This window comes from Varroa jacobsoni, unplaced genomic scaffold (assembly GCF_002532875.2).
Source record: "Varroa jacobsoni isolate VJ856 unplaced genomic scaffold, vjacob_1.0 scaffold_1418, whole genome shotgun sequence".
Classification (NCBI taxonomy): Eukaryota; Metazoa; Arthropoda; class Arachnida; order Mesostigmata; family Varroidae; genus Varroa; species Varroa jacobsoni.
The window spans coordinates 3,158-21,541 of NW_019214320.1; the positions used below are offsets into that span (position 1 = coordinate 3,158).

General features: G+C 38.0%; 2 protein-coding genes across 4 annotated transcripts; one reads left to right on the forward strand and one right to left on the reverse strand.

Moving 5' to 3' along the window:
• Positions 1-4,667: 4,667 nt before the first annotated feature.
• On the reverse strand, positions 4,668-8,548 carry atms (RNA polymerase II-associated factor 1-like protein antimeros). Of its 3 annotated transcripts, none has more exons than XM_022849674.2 (6): positions 8,306-8,548; positions 7,498-7,709; positions 6,888-7,294; positions 6,369-6,640; positions 5,853-6,141; positions 4,668-5,572 (listed from the first exon to the last, which is right to left on the reverse strand). In XM_022849674.2, exons 1-6 carry the CDS (start codon positions 8,374-8,376, stop codon positions 5,144-5,146), a joined length of 1,680 nt encoding a protein of 559 aa, XP_022705409.1. In that variant the 5' UTR covers positions 8,377-8,548; the 3' UTR covers positions 4,668-5,143. The 3 variants fall into 3 exon arrangements, with proteins under 3 accessions (XP_022705409.1, XP_022705408.1, XP_022705410.1); XM_022849673.2 differs by having other exon boundaries at positions 7,492-7,709; XM_022849675.2 differs by lacking the exon at positions 8,306-8,548 and adding an exon at positions 7,816-7,902 and having other exon boundaries at positions 7,492-7,709.
• Positions 8,549-8,858: 310 nt separating this feature from the next.
• TrpRS (Tryptophanyl-tRNA synthetase) lies at positions 8,859-14,735 on the forward strand. Its single transcript, XM_022849676.2, has 7 exons — positions 8,859-9,209; positions 10,752-10,980; positions 12,789-12,971; positions 13,286-13,493; positions 13,735-13,966; positions 14,155-14,289; positions 14,456-14,735. The coding sequence occupies exons 1-7, from the start codon at positions 9,077-9,079 to the stop codon at positions 14,560-14,562; spliced, it is 1,227 nt and encodes a 408-aa protein (XP_022705411.1). The 5' UTR covers positions 8,859-9,076; the 3' UTR covers positions 14,563-14,735.
• Positions 14,736-18,384: the final 3,649 nt, after the last annotated feature.

Below are 18,384 nucleotides of genomic sequence, written 5' to 3' on the forward strand. Positions count from 1 at the left end.
AAAAACCCCCCATCTCTGTCTCACGGTTTACGAAAAGTGGGTAGTTGAAAAAATACACTTTTTTAATCGTTCTTTAAATCGTAGTCTTCATAGACTGGCCATAAAGACAACCAATAAACGTAATCTCCCGTGTAAATCTTACTTTTTGCAATTTTTCTGGACACTAAAGTAACGATAAAGTTTTGTAAGATGCTTTGTAAGCCTTGAATGTAGTTCGTTTTCAGATGCGTACTTTCAATGGTCTCGTGATCTCACTCGAGCCGCTGATAATTACGAAAGTCGTTTTCTCTCCGCGTTTTTTATCCATATTTTCACAGTCCAGTTGGGGTTTCCGTAAATGGAAGTATAACTAGAAAATTTGATACCACTAAAGTTTATTTTCGTATGAACAAAATCAAGTTGATTGAGCTTAGTTGTTAGAACGAGCCTTACAGACCTATTTATGTATATAATAACGTTTTATATTTCGCGCTTGTCAAGCTTAACAGAACTCAGAGGACAAGCAAAACCTTATTAGTAGATTCCAGCGTCACTTAATTTAATCTATAAAAGCCATCATTTAGACACAGAGCATGGAAAAGATATCTGACTATCTTTACGTTCAGACACGCAATACAAGCGTGTGGCTTTTGCCAAACTGGCCGGAGAAGGTATCTGAAAAAATTATATAAAGAAAAAGGTGATTTTAAACAGAGATCCCGTTATTTTTACGCTTACGGAACATACGTCTTGTGAATGCCGTTTGTTGTGCCTGCCAAATAGATTAAATATCTCTTGCGCTACAACGGTGCTCTTTACGTACCTATCACTGTCTTGCCTTGAAGAAGGCGTTTCTAATCCGTACCAGCGATCCCGTCGTGTTCCATGCCTTTACCAATTCCTGGATACAGCTCATCATTCGAAGAGAGCCAAATCTCGCGCAAATCTTATGTAACGTCTTCGAAACTACTTACTCCTCGCTCGGTCCCTCGTCCATTGGTACCAAATAGAAAACCATTTTACACTAACGATACCATCTGTAAAATGTACTTCTCGTTTTTGTGGACCGCGTTTTAGACATTTCCTCCATAGGTAGATGACTGTGCAGGTATCTCCTGTAGGGAAATGCTAATGAATCTTTATCGTATCTCATAGAAATATCTATACTAATATAAGTTATGTCGGCAAAACGAGCCATTCAGCTTCAGACTTACGTCTGTATGTACAAGAATCTTAGCATGATTGAAAAATACTATCATGACCCACTCACCACCAAATAATAGTTCATTTTTCAATACCGTAGTAAGCACATTGCACTTCTGCGGTAAGTCTCTAAGCGGCTTTTTGTGCATGGCGTGCAAGCATCGAGAGCTTACTGTGTACGGAGTCTCGTTCGACGCGTCGCAAACCTTTAGGAATGATCCCACATCTCGTCGACCGTCAGCTGTTGCGAATGGTCAAAAACGGGCCATATGTCCTTTCCTTCATCAAAATCTGACATCGCTTAGTTTATCTTTATACATTATGAATACAACTTATGTATTGCACAAAGAATTTTACACAGGAAAAAAATCCAATCCAGTAATACATATATATATATAGCATAGAAAGCAGTGGACTATATTTTCCGACTCCTTAAGCTGTATCTCAGTTGTTGCTTTACCGATTGGAAGTTTCTCAAGGGTTTCGCTCCAACGCTACAATTGAGCGGATTATGGATGTCAATCGTAGACCCCAGTGCTAATGCCGGCATTACCGCAAAGTCGCTTTAAAGCCAACCCAAACTGTAAATGTTGAAATTTAGTAGAATAGTTTACTGTGTAAGGCATTGGCTCGATCTTCAGGATATAATAAGTAAAGCTTCTGTTTTTGTATTTTAGTCTAAAACGTTAAAATTTGCCTACGAATAGGGCATTGAAAAAACTTTTTAGGGGCTTCTGCCAGTTAATAGGTCCAACATCATCAAGCATGATTAATAGTAGAATATGTAAAAACGAGATGTTAGAGAATTTCCTTTGTAATAAAACCACCATTTAGCTAGCCTAGTGGTAAAACTGTGGAACTGAATTAAACTTAAATACACACAAATAATATTTAAAAACTTTTTCAGCTTGAGAAGAAGTTTCAATTGAAAGCTGAAAAAGTTGCAGTTTGTGATTTATCTAGTTGGATATTGTAGACCATGAAAATCGCAATCCCTGACAGAAGATCTGGACGGAATATTGAAGTAGATTAACATGGTTCATGTTCCTTATTTAGTACTTAGACTACCGCATTATGCAGCAAAAGACATACTCGTCGAGTTAAAAAGACTCTTCAGACTCCTAATCAGAAATGTGTATTTGACAAAAAATATGTGAATTAGATGAACACACTATATGAATTCTCAATTATTTGTTATTACGCATATAATCAAAGTTCCAAAAGTATAATAAGAAAAGGGAAATTGTAATAGAATATACTGCTAAATAAGATTGTTTAAATTATAACGGAATACTTTTCTTAAAAAACTTCGAATATTTCTGTGAGGTACCATTGCATTAGTTCGCTAGCAATATAGCATATAGTATCAAGCCTGAAAACTTCGCAGTGTCTTTTATATAAGCATTAAGTTTTTCGCGCGAACAACTCAGACTAAAAGCTTCTTACAGATTTCCTTAAAAAACGAATAGTCGGCATAAATACAGCTCGGAGCAAAAGTATTACAAAATACGAAGGCACTTAACAGCGGAAACCAGGGAGTTAAATCTTCCATCGTCTCGCACAGGCATCATTGAGCGCCGTGGTAGATTCAATACCACAGTCCTGAGCAGGTTGATCCTCATAAAGGAATGAAGTATCAAGCCAGACAGGTTTCTTATTGCGTACGGCAATCTGTTAACTTTGCTTTATGCCAATATCGAACAATTGTCCACTTTGCTTTGACAGAACAAAGTGTTCTGTATAGGGGCAAACAGCGCATGGAATCTGTATCATACAGATATACCATTGTTCTCCTATATCAGCGTACAAAAAAAATGTTCTGGAGATCATTTGAGCTTTACACGTGCACTAGTTACATTCGATTTATATACGCACTTGCGTTGAGTTTTAATTCTTGCTTAGCACGATCGATATGACGATCCATAAGAGGAAACCTTCCGTCAGAGTGCGGCATTATTAAGCGCTTATTACATTATTATATTATTATAAGCGACATTATTAACCTGCCCAAGCAGGTTTCTTTTCCAGTGCATTTACATCCTGAATGTATTTAGTACCTATCATAAAGGACCGACAGTATTTCATGCCTATCTATCATAAAATCCATACAGGGGAAAATGTGCTTATAAGAGTTCGTGATGCGTATCCAAATAGGACAACGACCGAGAGTCATTTAACAAAAGTTCGTGGCCGTTTAAATGCGCCATTTTCTTAACAACGCCAGATAGTTATGAACTGCGCACAGTGGGGTTTTTGCATACTAGTTATTGTAAAGTAAAAGAGGGAGCTAGCAGCTGCTGCACTAAAAAGAAATTACGGTCAGGTAATCAAATAGACAGCTCAACAACCAATGCATATATAAACACCACCCATAGGGGATCCACATTCCTTCTAAATAACTGTAGCCGTTCTGCAATATTATCCTGCAAGATCGTGTAGTAACCACAAGTTTACAAGGCCAAAAGTTAAGCGCAGTTGCAATTTCAGTGACACCCAAAGCGGATCAACTCATTTCATCGCCTCGGAGGAACTGTCCAAAGTTCATTAACCCAAATTACTTCATCTGCATTTTGTGCATGTGTTCCTTGGTACTAATGCAGCATTTACAAAAACATGTTGAAATTAAACTACATATTTCTTCTTTTTTTCTCCAAATACCCGAATATTTGTTTCCTTCCCTATTGTTGTCCCATTTATACAGGCTGAAGGGCTGGATAAAAGCAATTTTGATAAGGTCGTCAAAAATTAAAGTTTGTAACTTCAGCAGAACCTACGTTCTTTTGGATATAATTTAGATTTGTATAGACGTACCTCTACTAGGCCATTTCTATTATTCGTCACGATACCAACTATGCCTAATTTGATACCGCACTTTTTACTATGACCTATAAAACTGACCTTACAATTGGTATTCGCTGTTTTTGAGCATTCTTCCCTTTCTGACATATTTACAACAAGACTTGCATTATCAGTTTTGAGATCACTTGGAGCATTGGATGGTTGCGATAATAGACTTTTTTTTTTTATCACATCTGTTACTCCTATATATAGTATACCCTTCCTTTAGCTAGCTTTAATGAAATGCCAAGTTTCTTCAGAATGTGTACGGAATTTCACGTTTTCAAGGTATGTCATTGCAAGTTAGAAGAAGATCAAAATATATAAGTGAATATCGCGCGGAATACACAGTTCTGGTTAAAACAACTTCGAGCGATGTATGTTCGAGGTTTTTATTAAGATTTGAAGCTGTAACAGTTTTCTTCAGGTAGGAAATTTCAATATTATTGTAATTTCTTTGATATTTGGACCGTAGAGTAAAATCGCATAACAATATAAAATAACAAGGTTATCTTAAAATGAAGGTGTGTAATGAATAGTTTTAAAATTGGGAAAAAAAAACGTATATTTTTTATTTTAATCGTCTCTGGTATTAAAAAGTAAATTTCAATTTGTTGCAGAAGAGAGGAAAATACTAATAACGCGAGTTTGTTGTATGTACATTGTATACTTTATTAGATAATAATAATAAGAAAAATATAACTGGTAAACATAGCATTAATAATTCAACCAGCATTCATTTATATATAACGAATTTTAAAGTACGGTCGCGGCCATATCTTACAGCTTATATAGGCCTGAGTACACCTGTAATATAACTTTTTTTGTTTATACATTACGCGCTTTACCTAATTCTTTAGTAATTTTTTTCTTTTTGTACAAAGGTATCATTGTCAATTCCCCCGTATGTATATATAGGAGCTTAAATCAGGAATTACAGCCGGCGTTATTTGAAGGGCTACACCGTAATTTAGGCACGCAGTAAAAGAAGATGCTGATTCTTTCATATTCACACGGTTCTGTGTTTCTTTATCCGGCAATGAGTACAGAAAAAGCCGGCATTCCAACTATGTAGTTGTGTGTTCCATTAAACTTTACACAGAAAAATTTTGTATGTAGGCCATTAATCACTCTCTGATCCACTGGAACCAAATATCTGTTCCTTGTCGCCTCTCTCCCGTCCACTTCCACGGTCGGAACCACTACCATACCCGCCCGATCCTCCGCTCCTGGCTGATGAGGACGAATCAGACCTACTTCGGCTTTTGCGGCTGCCACTTCCGCTACGACTCCGGCTTCTAGCGCTGCCACCGCCTGCACTAGCCGACCGACTCCTTGAGCGACTTCTCGACGCAGCGGATTGCGACCTTGATCGCGATCTCGACGCGCTTTTCGATCCTGAACGAGATCTGGACTCACTCCGCGACCTCGAGCCTCGCGATTTTGAACGTGAGCGCGATGCATCTCTAGATTGTCGACTGGAGCGGCTGCTACGGCCACTACGCCCGCTCTGTCCACTGCGTACGCTTTCCTTGTCAGACTCTTTGTCTTCCTGAAAGATGTAATGATAGGCAAAAAAACATAATGATATTCTTGACTTTGCGAGTTAAGCCTACGTGTGTATTTATTTTGTACTAGAGTCCTACGACTAAGAAAAATTGTAATAAACAAAGAAAAGTGATGTGTTATTCTTATTATTTGTTTTCATTATTTAAACTAACCGGAAAGTAAGTTCTACGGAGCAGCAAAGTTTCAACATAGCTAGCTTGTATAAACAGTAGTACTACATATCCAGCACTGCATTCGGTTACGGCAAGTAAAATATTGTTTACTTTATCTGGTCGTTCGTCGCCCTTATGCTGAGTAGCGTCGTTGGCCTCTTTGTCGTCGCCATCCCTCTGCTGTATCCCGCCCTCATCAGCTTCTGCCTCATCGTCATCTTCCTGCTCTTCATCTTCGTCGTCGTCGTCTTCGTCGCTTTCTTCAGCTGGCGGTTCAAGCTGCGATAGCCGCATTTGCTGTTGACGGTGCTCATTCTCGTTGAGAACGCGGTGTTTCACTACAAGCTTCGAGTTGTTTGGCGCCATGCCAGGTTTGAGTCGCCGTTTACTTAGACGAACTCTGGAAAGAAGAATAAATAGCAAATGCAAATATAAATTACTAAACGTATTGCAAATTCGCAAATATTTGCTGGAAGTGTTTCGGTATTATTTCAGTACAGATGAATTCTAAACAAATGACAACTGTGTCATGGGATTATAGCTCGGAGTTATAGTGAACGAAAAACGCAAGTGTAATTCCATCTTTTTAAGTAATAGATGTTTGGGTTGAGCAATTTAATTAGCTACCTCGTCTCAAGCTCGTTGTAGAATACACCATTTTGTCGAAATACGAAGAAGTAATTTTCTTCGTAGCCAGTAGATGTTTTATTTTTGACGTTCCAGTTGTACTCGCGGGTCATCTTGTAGTCATATTCCTCTTCGTCGCGAAACTCTACGCCCGCCTCATGATCTTCAGAGCGTTTACGCAAAGTTTCTTCTGTAGGCATGAAGTATGCAACAAACTGTTCTCCACTCTCATCCATCACACCTCGAATCATCGCCTGAGACATCTCGTCCGCCTAGATTGTTAATCATACGACTCAATTAAGATCTTTAAAAGCACCTTATTAACCACAAGGAATGGTTTAAGATAAACCTAAAGCAAATAATTAGTGCGTCTTAATATCCTATAATAGGCATCTCTTTACCCTCGTTCCGTATACAACATACATGAAACGTGTTACGGTTCAATTTAGTTATGTAGTAAGCACAAAAATATGCTAACTTTTAATGACTTTAGCCCTCTTTTGTACACACTATACACACCTGTGTGATAGGAGCCGGCTCATTGTCGAAAAGGACCTGCGCGAAAGGAAATTTCCACAGATCGAAGTCTGGGAACAATGGCAAAACTTCGACAGGCGTAACATTCGCTTTCGAATAGTGTTGTGTGATCGGCTTTTGCGCCTCCTCGAAGGTCTTGTTTATGGCCTCTACCTGCGATTCGCGGTCCATATAAAGCGATCTCTCGTTGAACATCTTCTTAACGTTGTAGCCTACCTTCGTTTCTGTGTTTACGCCCGACTGTCCGTAGCGTGAAAACTCAGTGGCAATGTATTCAGTCTTTTTCACCCAAGGTATGACCATGTTGTGAAGTCGTGACCGCTTTGAGTCGGCGGGCGTAATAGGCTCCTCCTCAAGAATCTTCTCGTCATCAGGATGCAAGGTGACATCTGGAATCGATCACAAGCATACATATTAGGTGCGTCGTTATATTGTTAGCAGATAATATAAAATTTTGTAAGGATGAACGCGATGCAGATGATATGCACTAGATTTCTATACAATGCGTAGAAAGTTTAGGGACTGCGAAATGCCACCACGGCCTTACTGAAATGCATGTTGACTTTGACCTGTATAACTTATATACCTTCACCTGGCGGTAGGGCGTACGTGTCAGGGTTAATCAGATCGATAGTCACTCCAAGATCGTGTTCCGTTAACAGGTCATATTTGTATCCAGCCTCAAGGGACGTACTCTTATATGAGACGAATCGTTTACTCTCGAACGGAAAGGTCAGGAACTTTGGATCAAACGGAATATCTGGCAAACTGTTACAGTACTTTACTCTGCACAAAAGATCCGACCTGAAATATCACAAAATAATTACGTTTATCGTACAATTGTCGATCTCGAATTTCCGAGTTTAGTGGATACTAATAAGGTAACCATACTTAGGAAGTCACATTTTACATTTTTGGTGGATCGTCCATTTAATGCATGCATGTTTGTGTTGTCCAGTTAGTTCCTCAGCGTCGCGAAATTATCTACAACGATATAAAAGTGCGGATCGTGTTTTATGGCAATCCTGTTATTACGATAACGTTTTAAATCACTCTTAGATTATCCTTTGGGATTATAGCAGGGTAAGTAAGCTAAAACGGGAGAGGTGTTGAGTGAGTTAAACTTGAGTTATACTAATACTGAGCTAGACAATGCTTTTTACATCTTGGAATTATCATACGGTGTAAAATCTTTGTGAGAATAAACAAATATATACAGTTTTATTCACATGGCGCAGTAAAGGTTGCCGTTGATAACCTTATATATATATATATATATATATATATATATATATATAAGGGTTGCCCAAAAGCGAATTACGGAACCAGAATCGTGCATTAGTATCGTATCTCTATGAACATGTTTCTAATGATTAGGTAATCCGCTAAAATCTGTTTACCTCTTTTCCGGCGGAGGACGTCGAGTGGGTGCACCTCTACTCTGCGGCGAAGGTTGAATTGATGGCGGCATTTTACCTTCGATCCGAGCCAAAAAAAGGATCTAGGCAAGCTTTATGTTAACACTGTCACAGAATGCCGATGACCAAATAGCGTAAAATTAGATTTCTTTAGATACAATTTCACTACTGTCACGACACCACACTTATATCAACAGTCCCACCATCGCCGCTCATCTCACCGGTGGAATCGAAGTGCTCGTTTATATTCGCAAACACTTGGCTGCATATCTAGACCGGCTCCTCCTCTCCGCAGAGAGTACGCGCCAAAATTCAACCACATTTTTGCTTGATTTTCATAGTCTGAAACAGCATTACTGAGACACATTTGCGATAAATGCGTTATGTCGTAGAATAACTGATATTAAGATTATCATTGAGTACTAAAAGAAACTACGATACGTTTTCTTTTTGCCTTTCTTAGCCGGCTTCGATTGTTTTTATTGCATTGGGAAGGGTCAGCTCGGAGTCACGCTCTGTATCTATACATTAAGCAGAGTTTCAGGTGGTCGAATGCAAAGAATATTGAATCGACGTTTCAGTGCTGGCTGTAAGCAGAAGAATTCTCTGAGCATAGATTACAATTGCTTACAAACACTAGTAGCGCGGTGGTAATGTGTGACAGTTGGCAGTGAGTGAAGAAAAAGCGTCATGTACGTCTCGTACAGATATTTAGTTGAATAAACGTGTTCGCGCTGGTCGTGGCCATACTCAATGGTGGAGTTTGCAGGCATCGAAGAGGACGTAGCCAAAATGGAATCTTCGAACAAACAGACGGAGCAGAAGGTCACCCCTTGGACAGTCGAAACTCATTCAAACACCGGAATCGACTACGATAAACTTATCAGTACGTATCATATAAGGTCTAATGTGCACTCATAAAAATAACAGTAGAAAACAAAAAATATATTAGACACTCTTGAACAGTGGACTTTGAAAAGTTTAAAAGTTCATTGGAACTTTATGGACAAGCTCTCTCTTACTGCAACTTCAGTCCATTCGGCTCAGACGGTTGTTACCGATAAACTTCGGTAAGGTTTCCGTTATCCTGTACCCCGTAAATCAACGCTAACTATGATTTATAGCAAATTAAGGAGAATGAAAAGCTCGAGGCGCAGCAGAAAGTTTTCACATATTTTGCGAATACTGTAGAAATAGTATACAAAGACAGTATGAAAATTGCAGATAGAAATCAATGAGAGTTGGCTGAATTGTGTCACGCTTATGACCAGATGTGGGTAAAGAACATAATACATCTTTACATACTGTAAAGACCCGCTATAGTATTTGGAGCTGACGCAATGTGCGGTTTTATGTATGACTTGTTAAGGAGACTTGGGCCAATAGGTACAATGGAGCACATAGTTTTGTTTCCGTAATTTAGATATTTCGTACAATCTGTGGTCTTGATCATATAAGACCTTGATGCCGAAGCAAATTTACCCAACAATTACTATAGAATTACTGTTAATCACGTTTTGTCAAAACGTTGTTAAATATAAGTGATTTAAGAACCTAAGGGAGATATTTTGGCTTGACTCAAATGGCCGTCTATGAGAGGATATAAAGGTGCTAGATAATGATATTAACTGTATGCGTTCGGCCCGCTGGGGTGTTTTAACTAGAATGTAATAAAAAAAATAAACATGTTGGTCAATTCAAGCGGGTTCCTCCGTCTTATGTGTTTCACACGTTGCATCATCGTGGTGATTGCTAGAAGTCGCTAAGGTGTTTTAAAACTAGAAGTGGATACACATAATTCAACCGTCTCTGTGCATAACTGTCCCAGGCCATTTCGTGTCTAAAATGATGACTTTTGATAGTAGTGGGTCAAATGAAGGTGCAATTTATCGACGCATCAGTCTGAAAAAGCGTGGCAACAGAATCGACTACACTCTCTAATTCTAATAATGAAACGGCCATTTGTTAGGGAGAAGCAACCTGGCTACTCTTCCCTAACCTGTCTAAGAAAGTCTAAGCGATTCTTCTTGATTTGTTAATTAGTCAAACGTGTGCTGAGTTATATATTCCATGTTTATGCATATTTTTTATTACGAGCTTGGCAGGGTTATTTATCAGAATATTATTATTATGCTATATAATTATGCTATTACGTATAAACTGAAGAAAATAAACATCTGCATTGCGAGGCTAATTATTTGTTGAAAATTAGAGACTCACTTACGCGTTTGGTGAGACAGCATTAGCTCAAAATCCGTTATTTTATAGAAATACATATGATGCGCAGTAGTGACTCTACTACAAATCGCTATTCAAATGGGATTATCGAGACGAATTTATAAACGAGCAGAGGCGTTAAAGGCAATGATTGTCATATTGCGCTATGACATCTAATATCCGGGGTTCCTATCGTCTTGTCTAATTGTAGTCCAATTTGGTTCGCAAAAGATCTCGCCTGACCTGATCGAACGCCTCGAAAAACTTACCTCTAAGAAAGCTCATCACTTCTTGAGACGTGGCATCTTCTTTTCGCATAGGGAATTCAGCGAGATCCTCACGAGATATGAACAGAAGAAGCCATTCTACCTGTACACAGGGAGAGGACCCAGCAGCGAGGCTCTTCATATCGGGCATCTTATTCCATTTATCTTTACCAAGTAAGTCATCTTTACTTGCCATCGTGTTTCGTAGTTTTAACCCCGTACGTACCATGAGACATCGTTAGAGAAACACTTAGTTTTTGTTTCGGTGTTTTTGACCATTCTGGACTGTTTTTATTGTATAAACAAGTTTTTGAAATCACCCAGTATAGCATCAAAAACTTGTTCCCGCCAGAAGTTCTAGCCAGGGTAGGTTTTACTAGTTCTACCTAAAGTCTGTCCAACAGAATTAGGAAACGACATGGAAACTATTTGTCATATTAAAAATTTACCAATGCTAAAATTTGAATTAGCGATGGCCGTATATTGGCATTCTGTTACGCCTGCCTTTATAGTATAAGCTGTGTTTATGCCGGAAAAAATGGAAGCAAAGTACACAGAGGCAGAAATTTAAGCGCTTAATTGTGTGTAGTATAGCTTCGACCATCTCGTTTCCGTTAGATTGAGATTTAAATAATATCAAAATTATTGTACGGCGTTCAACGGAGCTCAATGGTCTGTCAGCGTGCGTATTTTTTTCTAATTTACCTAGATTTTTTCTCTTGCATATGTTCCCGGAGATTAAATGGGTAGGCCACCGCCATACAAGTTCAAGGTTATTCCAGCCGTTCAATCTTTCCGTCAATCAACCGTCGTTAGAATAATGACACAGGTATCGAATGCACTAAGTTAAAGAACTGGTAACATGAGGTAAACAATAAAACAAAAAAAAAACGGTTCCACTGATAATTATTTCCACTCGCCTCCTTGTGGGAAATTTGGAACCGCCAAAAAGTAAGTGGCCAAAAGAAGACGACCATTGCCAACACCTGACGCCGGCACTTCATCCTATTATCGCCATTGACCGTGGTATGCCATACTTGCTGACTCCAAACGAATCATTGTCCAAGACGAACAATGTTGCCGCGTTGTTGGTGCTCTTGACCTAGACTGAGGCACGAATGAAGGCACGAAGTGTTCAGTAAGTGAAGAACAACTTCGGCTTTTGTAATTGATCATGTGACCATTATAATTCATATCGTAAAGTTTCCTTGTTTTGTTTTTGTCATGCTTGTCAAACGCTGGTTTGGCCGATCGTATATGATGCCTTTGCAGCAGATGATCTTTATCTAACGAACCTCGGCTGATATAGATGAGCAAATTGGTGGAGTAATAAAACAGAAAGGACTTTGAAGTTCCAACTCTTTATTTATCTTAATAGGACTTGAAGGATTTATTAGTAAAGTATTTATACACGTCCATACAATTTTCTTAAACGAAGCTACGTTGATAGTTAAATAGAGGGGATTCAACTTCAAGGGGATTCAAGGAACTAAGCTGTTCTTTGGTAACAAAAGTAAGTATATAAATCCGAATTGAAGCTACGATCGGTGCAGACACTCTGGGTGGTCTAGTAAGATTCTCGCGTAGAAGTTAGTTTGACATGTTATAGGCACTAGCATGGCGTTAGATTCAGAAAATTAGGGTCGTTCTTCGGTCTCGGAAGCGCCCCATAAGGGTCACTCAAGCCAGTGCCCTGGTACAAAAACCAAGTCAACACAAGCAGCGATGTCACATCAGCATGTCAGAAATGGTTATCATTTTCTCTGCCTGTCTGTTTGCTTGGCTATATGTATACGTTAGCAAGGCAGAACTACAATTTGCATTGATTGCAGTTACACTAAAAACGCTACGCTACGAAATGTGCCAGTCAATTTTACCAACATTAGATATCCAGTTCTAAATAAGTGAATACATTAGAAAAAGAAAACCTGCTATTGTCAGTTGCACACACAGCTATTCCTTAACCCCTCGAATTGTTCCAGGTGGCTTCAAGAGGTGTTCGAGGTGCCCCTTGTAATTCAACTTACAGATGATGAGAAGTTCTACTGGAAGGATCTGACAGTTGAACAGACCACACAGATGGCCAAAGAAAACATGAAGGACATTATCGCCTGCGGATTTGATCCGGACAAGACATTTATCTTTACAGACTTTGAATTCATGGGGTATGGACTTTCTGATTATCAAAATTAATTTCAACAGCTATAATTCATTGTCGAACTGTGAAAGCATTACCTGTAATTTCATACGTACTATACATTACCTTTGTATGGATCATTATATCATCATGCACTTTGTTGCGCGTATTTGCCAATTGTATTATAATAACCGGTGATTTAGTTTTGGCTAGGTAGTAACATGGATGGAATTTATAAGAGTACCTACACAATAGTATTTTGTTTACTGTGTTAGTTTAACATTGTGTAGTTCATAAGGTATGCAGGGCCCTTGTATGAATTTGTTTGTTCTTTGTGTGCAGACCACCGTTTTACCGGAACGTAGCGCGAATTAGAAATTGCGTAAACTACAATCAGGTGCGATCCATCTTTGGTTTTACCGATTCGGATTCGATCGGAAAGATCTCGTTTCCTGCTATCCAGGCTGCTCCAGCTCTGTCAACGTCGTTTCCATTTATTTTCGGCGATAACAAAGACGTGCACTGTCTCATTCCGTGTGGTATCGATCAGGTATATCTTAATTGTAATCCAGGATCAACTAGCAACATTGTGAGATTGAAAGTGAGAAACACGATACGGTAGCGTACTGGCTTAACCAACAATACTCATAGGATGCCTTTAAAATAAGCAATTTAATATGTAAATTGGCATCGCCTGAAAGTAGTCTGGACCCAAACATCACAAAACATTGATTGTCTGCCAGAAATGTTAAACAAGCAATTAATGAACACTTTTGCTTGATACTTTACAGGACCCGTACTTCCGGATGACACGTGATGTAGCGCCACGGTTAGGCCATCCTAAGCCAGCGTTGCTTCATTCGGTCTTCTTCCCGGCACTACAGGGCGCTCAGACAAAGATGTCCGCTTCTAATCCGAACTCGTCAATATTCCTTACTGACACTGAAAAGCAGATTAAGAATAAGGTTAATAAGTACGCGTTTTCGGGCGGCGGGGATACAATTGAAGCGCATCGCGAAAAAGGTATGTTTGTTCTATAATCTAGCATTGCTCAGGGTTTTAATGGTTATCCATAGGGAACAGAATGTTTTTCATAATGCACAATAAAACGATTTAGCATCAAGGTTCATAACTTTGGTTGAACGAGTTTTGTAGGCTAGAATTAAATAAGGTTGTTAAATAAATAATAATTTTCTATATCTGTACCTTAGGAGGTAACTGCGACGTTGATATAAGTTTCCAATATTTGCGCTTTTTCCTTGAGGATGACGACCGGTTGGAACAAATCCGTAAAGATTATACCTCGGGCGAACTATTGACGGGCTACCTTAAAAAGGAACTCATAAGTAAGTGCATAATTTACATTTATTACTTCGTGCTATGTAATAATAATTATATTATAAGAAGGGCAAAATAATACTGCTATTCTTCATCCATACTTTAGAAATTTGTGCGTAACTACAGCTGTCGATTTTAAGCGGATGCTTGTTTCTTTGACTTATCTCTTTGCAGATGTACTTCAAAAGATGATCAAAGATCACCAAACAGCTCGGGCCGCTGTCACTGACGAGGTGATTAGAAAATTCACCACCAGGCGTCCCTTAAAATTTACAAATTGAAGCTGTTTTTGAGCCATCCTGTCGTTGTCTGTATCTACGGTGCGATTCATAGCTCGTGCAACTAATTCGTTCCTTTGACACACAACATGATACATAGGCATTGACTTCGATACAGTATGTCCTATTTCATTGTTTGCCCTATCTCAATATAGCGCACCATTTATTTGAAACGATCTTAAATGTTGTCATTACTAGCATTAGTTAACTTACGAACAGTAATTTTTAGGCCTTGACAAAGTATTTTTGTTAATATGCTTGAATCTGACGCTTACCTATGCGCTCTGGGCGAAACTTAGAGATCAGGTCGTCATAATGGGTCGGCATAAAATATGACTGAATGATCGCTTTACTGGATCATGTCAGAGGACGTAGAATTACGACTAATCACGGTCACTACCTAAGAGCAGCACTATAAAATGATGGCTCCAAAGCATACGATGAAACGAATCGCAGGCTGTTTCAGAAAAAAAATTGCATACTAAGCTAAGTTCCCGATGCGATTAACATGAATTAATTTTATGAGTAGTGCATACTTGCTCTTACTGGTTAAACTATGCTACCACAGCGATGGACAGCGTCGTCTGTTTCGAAAGTGATAGGAAATTTGACTACCTGATTCAGTGGTACTTCCCTGCCATGTATACAACAGGCGACAATTCGTAGATTAAGCCATTAGATCTCTTTAATGTTTTTTGCACTAACTGAGATAAAAAAAAATAGAGGAATAAGGCTGCGAGTTTCGGTTTCCCAAGATACCAGATGAAATATTCTTGGACAAATCAAATTTTCTTATGAAGCTTACAAAGAGCTAAATACAGTAGAGTACGAGTGCAACTCCACAAGATGTATGAATAAGCATCGGCTTTTATTTATAGCAGAGATAGGTAAAATATATAAATGCCGTGTCGATATAGAGCTGGATACATTTCTGGCCTTAAGATAAAGAAGTATTACTACAAATTGGATTTTACAAGTATATTACCAAATATAATATAACCATTATAGAATACTGTCCTTATTTTATAGCGGCTATATTATTCTTATTTGATAAGTAGTTGAATTGCTGGATTTTGTTGTGTCATGTTCTGAGAAGATTGTAGAGTACTTCAATCTGTAATGTAAAGTAATCCGAGGATATGAAAAAAACATACATATGTAAATTTTTAATATAGTTCATTGAACGAATCATAGAAAAGAAGCTTGCGAGCATTTACTATAATGCAATTATGGCCTAATGGTTAAACAGTTGTTAATCTAGCTCACATGAAAACTGTCACGAGCGATTCATGCTTCCGCCGTGTAAGTAATAAGCGCATTATTCTAACCGAATTAAAGTTAGCTACTTTTCTACATAGTGGCAATTGTTGTTAACGTGTTCTGAGAATAGAATCAGCACATAAGTCAGTTTAATCTAGAATGATTTTTCATGTTTGAAACGCTTGCACATTATAGTACTCAGATACGTTTACCATCAAGTTTTTCTGCCGATGTCTGCGTGTACCCTTTACTTGAGGCGACGCGCAACAGTTGCCCACGTTAATACAAATAAAAACATCGTTTCACAAAACACTGATATACGATCTATATATTACAGGCATTAAGAATCGCACTGCTTTCCTTTTTGAATTTCTTGCACTTGACAAAATTCTGTCAACAGGATGTGCAATTTATCTTTAATAATTCCATATTCTTAAAGTAAGCGGTTTAAACAATAAGATTTATCTTAAACAAACAAAGGGGAGATTTTGCCCCGCGTCCCTTCATCAATTGTATAGTAGTTTTGTTCCAATAGTCGGTTATATTCTGGTGTGCTTTACAAGAGTCTGGCTGCCAAAAGGCTTTTAAGTATTACAAATAGATGAACTTGCTACCTCTGCGTACCTCTGAATATGCGAAGAAAACTTCGTCAACCGTTGCATTGTATAAGATTACATGCATCATTAATAATGTCTACAACATAAAACTAAAAACGATTATAAAAGTATAACCTAAAAATTACGGATTACCATTGGTTAAGGGTATCGCTTACATTACCGCTAGTTTAGTTTCATCAAAGTTTGTGAATACGCTTTTAACAGTCCATGCCTTTATATTAGAGTAGTCTTGCTCACTTATTGGCAATTTGTCCAGGATAAACTGTGTATGAGTCATTGAAGAGCATTGAATCTATTACGTTCTTTGTATGTGTACTTGCGTCAGAGAAAACAAAGCCGGGGGTATTGCGCGTAATAAGGGCACGCGACACACATGATCTTGTGCACGATACCTAAGCTGAACGCGGTACTGAGCAGTAGCCATAAATGTATAGTACCAGTCTCACTGTCAGAAACTTTTAGCTTCTAGATTATACAAGCATTTGTTCTCTTAAAGAAGTCGTTACATTTTTATCTAATACATTTCGCAACAGACTCAACATAAGGCAAATGGTAAATCATCATTCGGTCTTAGAAAAAAAACATTAATTACGAATCGTCAGTTGTCTTGCAAGCAATGCGTACGTTTCTCTGATGGCTTTTCGTCTGTCGTGCAGGATAAAAAATCATTTTATATTCTAATATAAAATGAATGATAAATATAGAGTTAGTCAAATTGGCACTGGTCCATACAATGGGCTTTTTTGAAACTTAAATTATGACATAACTGACAAACAAGTGTAATTTTGGTAGTTAAACTGGAAGTGGGTGGAAGACTTTCGATATGCGTGCGTTAAGCATTATTTTGAAAAATTTGTTGAGAGTAATCCATGACTAGACATTGTGTATTATTCTGTTCAGTAGTTAATCCGTCATTTTCATATACCATCCCAGAATCTTTGTGTGCGACGATTTTTTTTGAAGTATTTTACTTAGTGCAAGAAAATGCAAATAAGTTCATCCTAACAATTTGCTGCCTTCTATTTGGCCTGAAAATCCTCGTTTTCGAAATCCTCCATGATCATATTACGTGCGCAATATTATGCTGCGTTCTGCCGCTTTAATTTAAGATAAGTATTAAGTTACGATTAATGAAAAGGTGCAGTATCTCAATGGGAAAACTAGAGAATTCCTTTCTTGGAAGACACTATGACATACTACACATATATATTTTTATACAGATTTGAGTGGACGGATACCTGTAGAATATCCTAAATTCAGGTCTAGAATATTTTGCTATACACTGAGCCACCTTAAAAAACTACTCATAATAAGCACTTAAATTTAAAATGTTGCAAAATTAAGACCGATACCTTCTGCAATATCTTGGCTAATCGTCTGCTTTCTAGAGCCTTAACAAGTTCTGCAGGTAAATTATAAAATATCTTCAATCATAGAAGCATGTAAAGAATGTCTAAACATTAAACTTCATCCAAACATAATGAATTAGAAATTAGTCTGATTATGAGGCTTTGAAATTAACTCGAATTTAGCAGGGACCATGAAAAATCCGATACACAGGTGATCCCGAATAGATAAACAACTTTACAAGTAGATACATTTTTAAGCTATTTACCTATTTTTTTTTTAGCATGATTTTCATTAAACTCTCTATTTTATGTACAAACTTAATTTTGGAAACTTGGTTATTACAGTTGTCGAAAAAACAATTCTTATATCAGGCTTATTTCCATGAAATGGTATATTCCATCCACTAATACATAGTCTCCAAAATGATTGGGTTCTCTGCCGTTCGGAACTGAAAGTGAGAGAGGAAGCTGTCCACAGGAACAATATTACTTCCATATTACGACTATTATACTAAACTGCACACCTTCTAAAAACCTAGATTTAAAAAAAAGGTAAGAAAGAGCGTTAGAGTTGTAACAATTTCCTATTTTTTTAATAT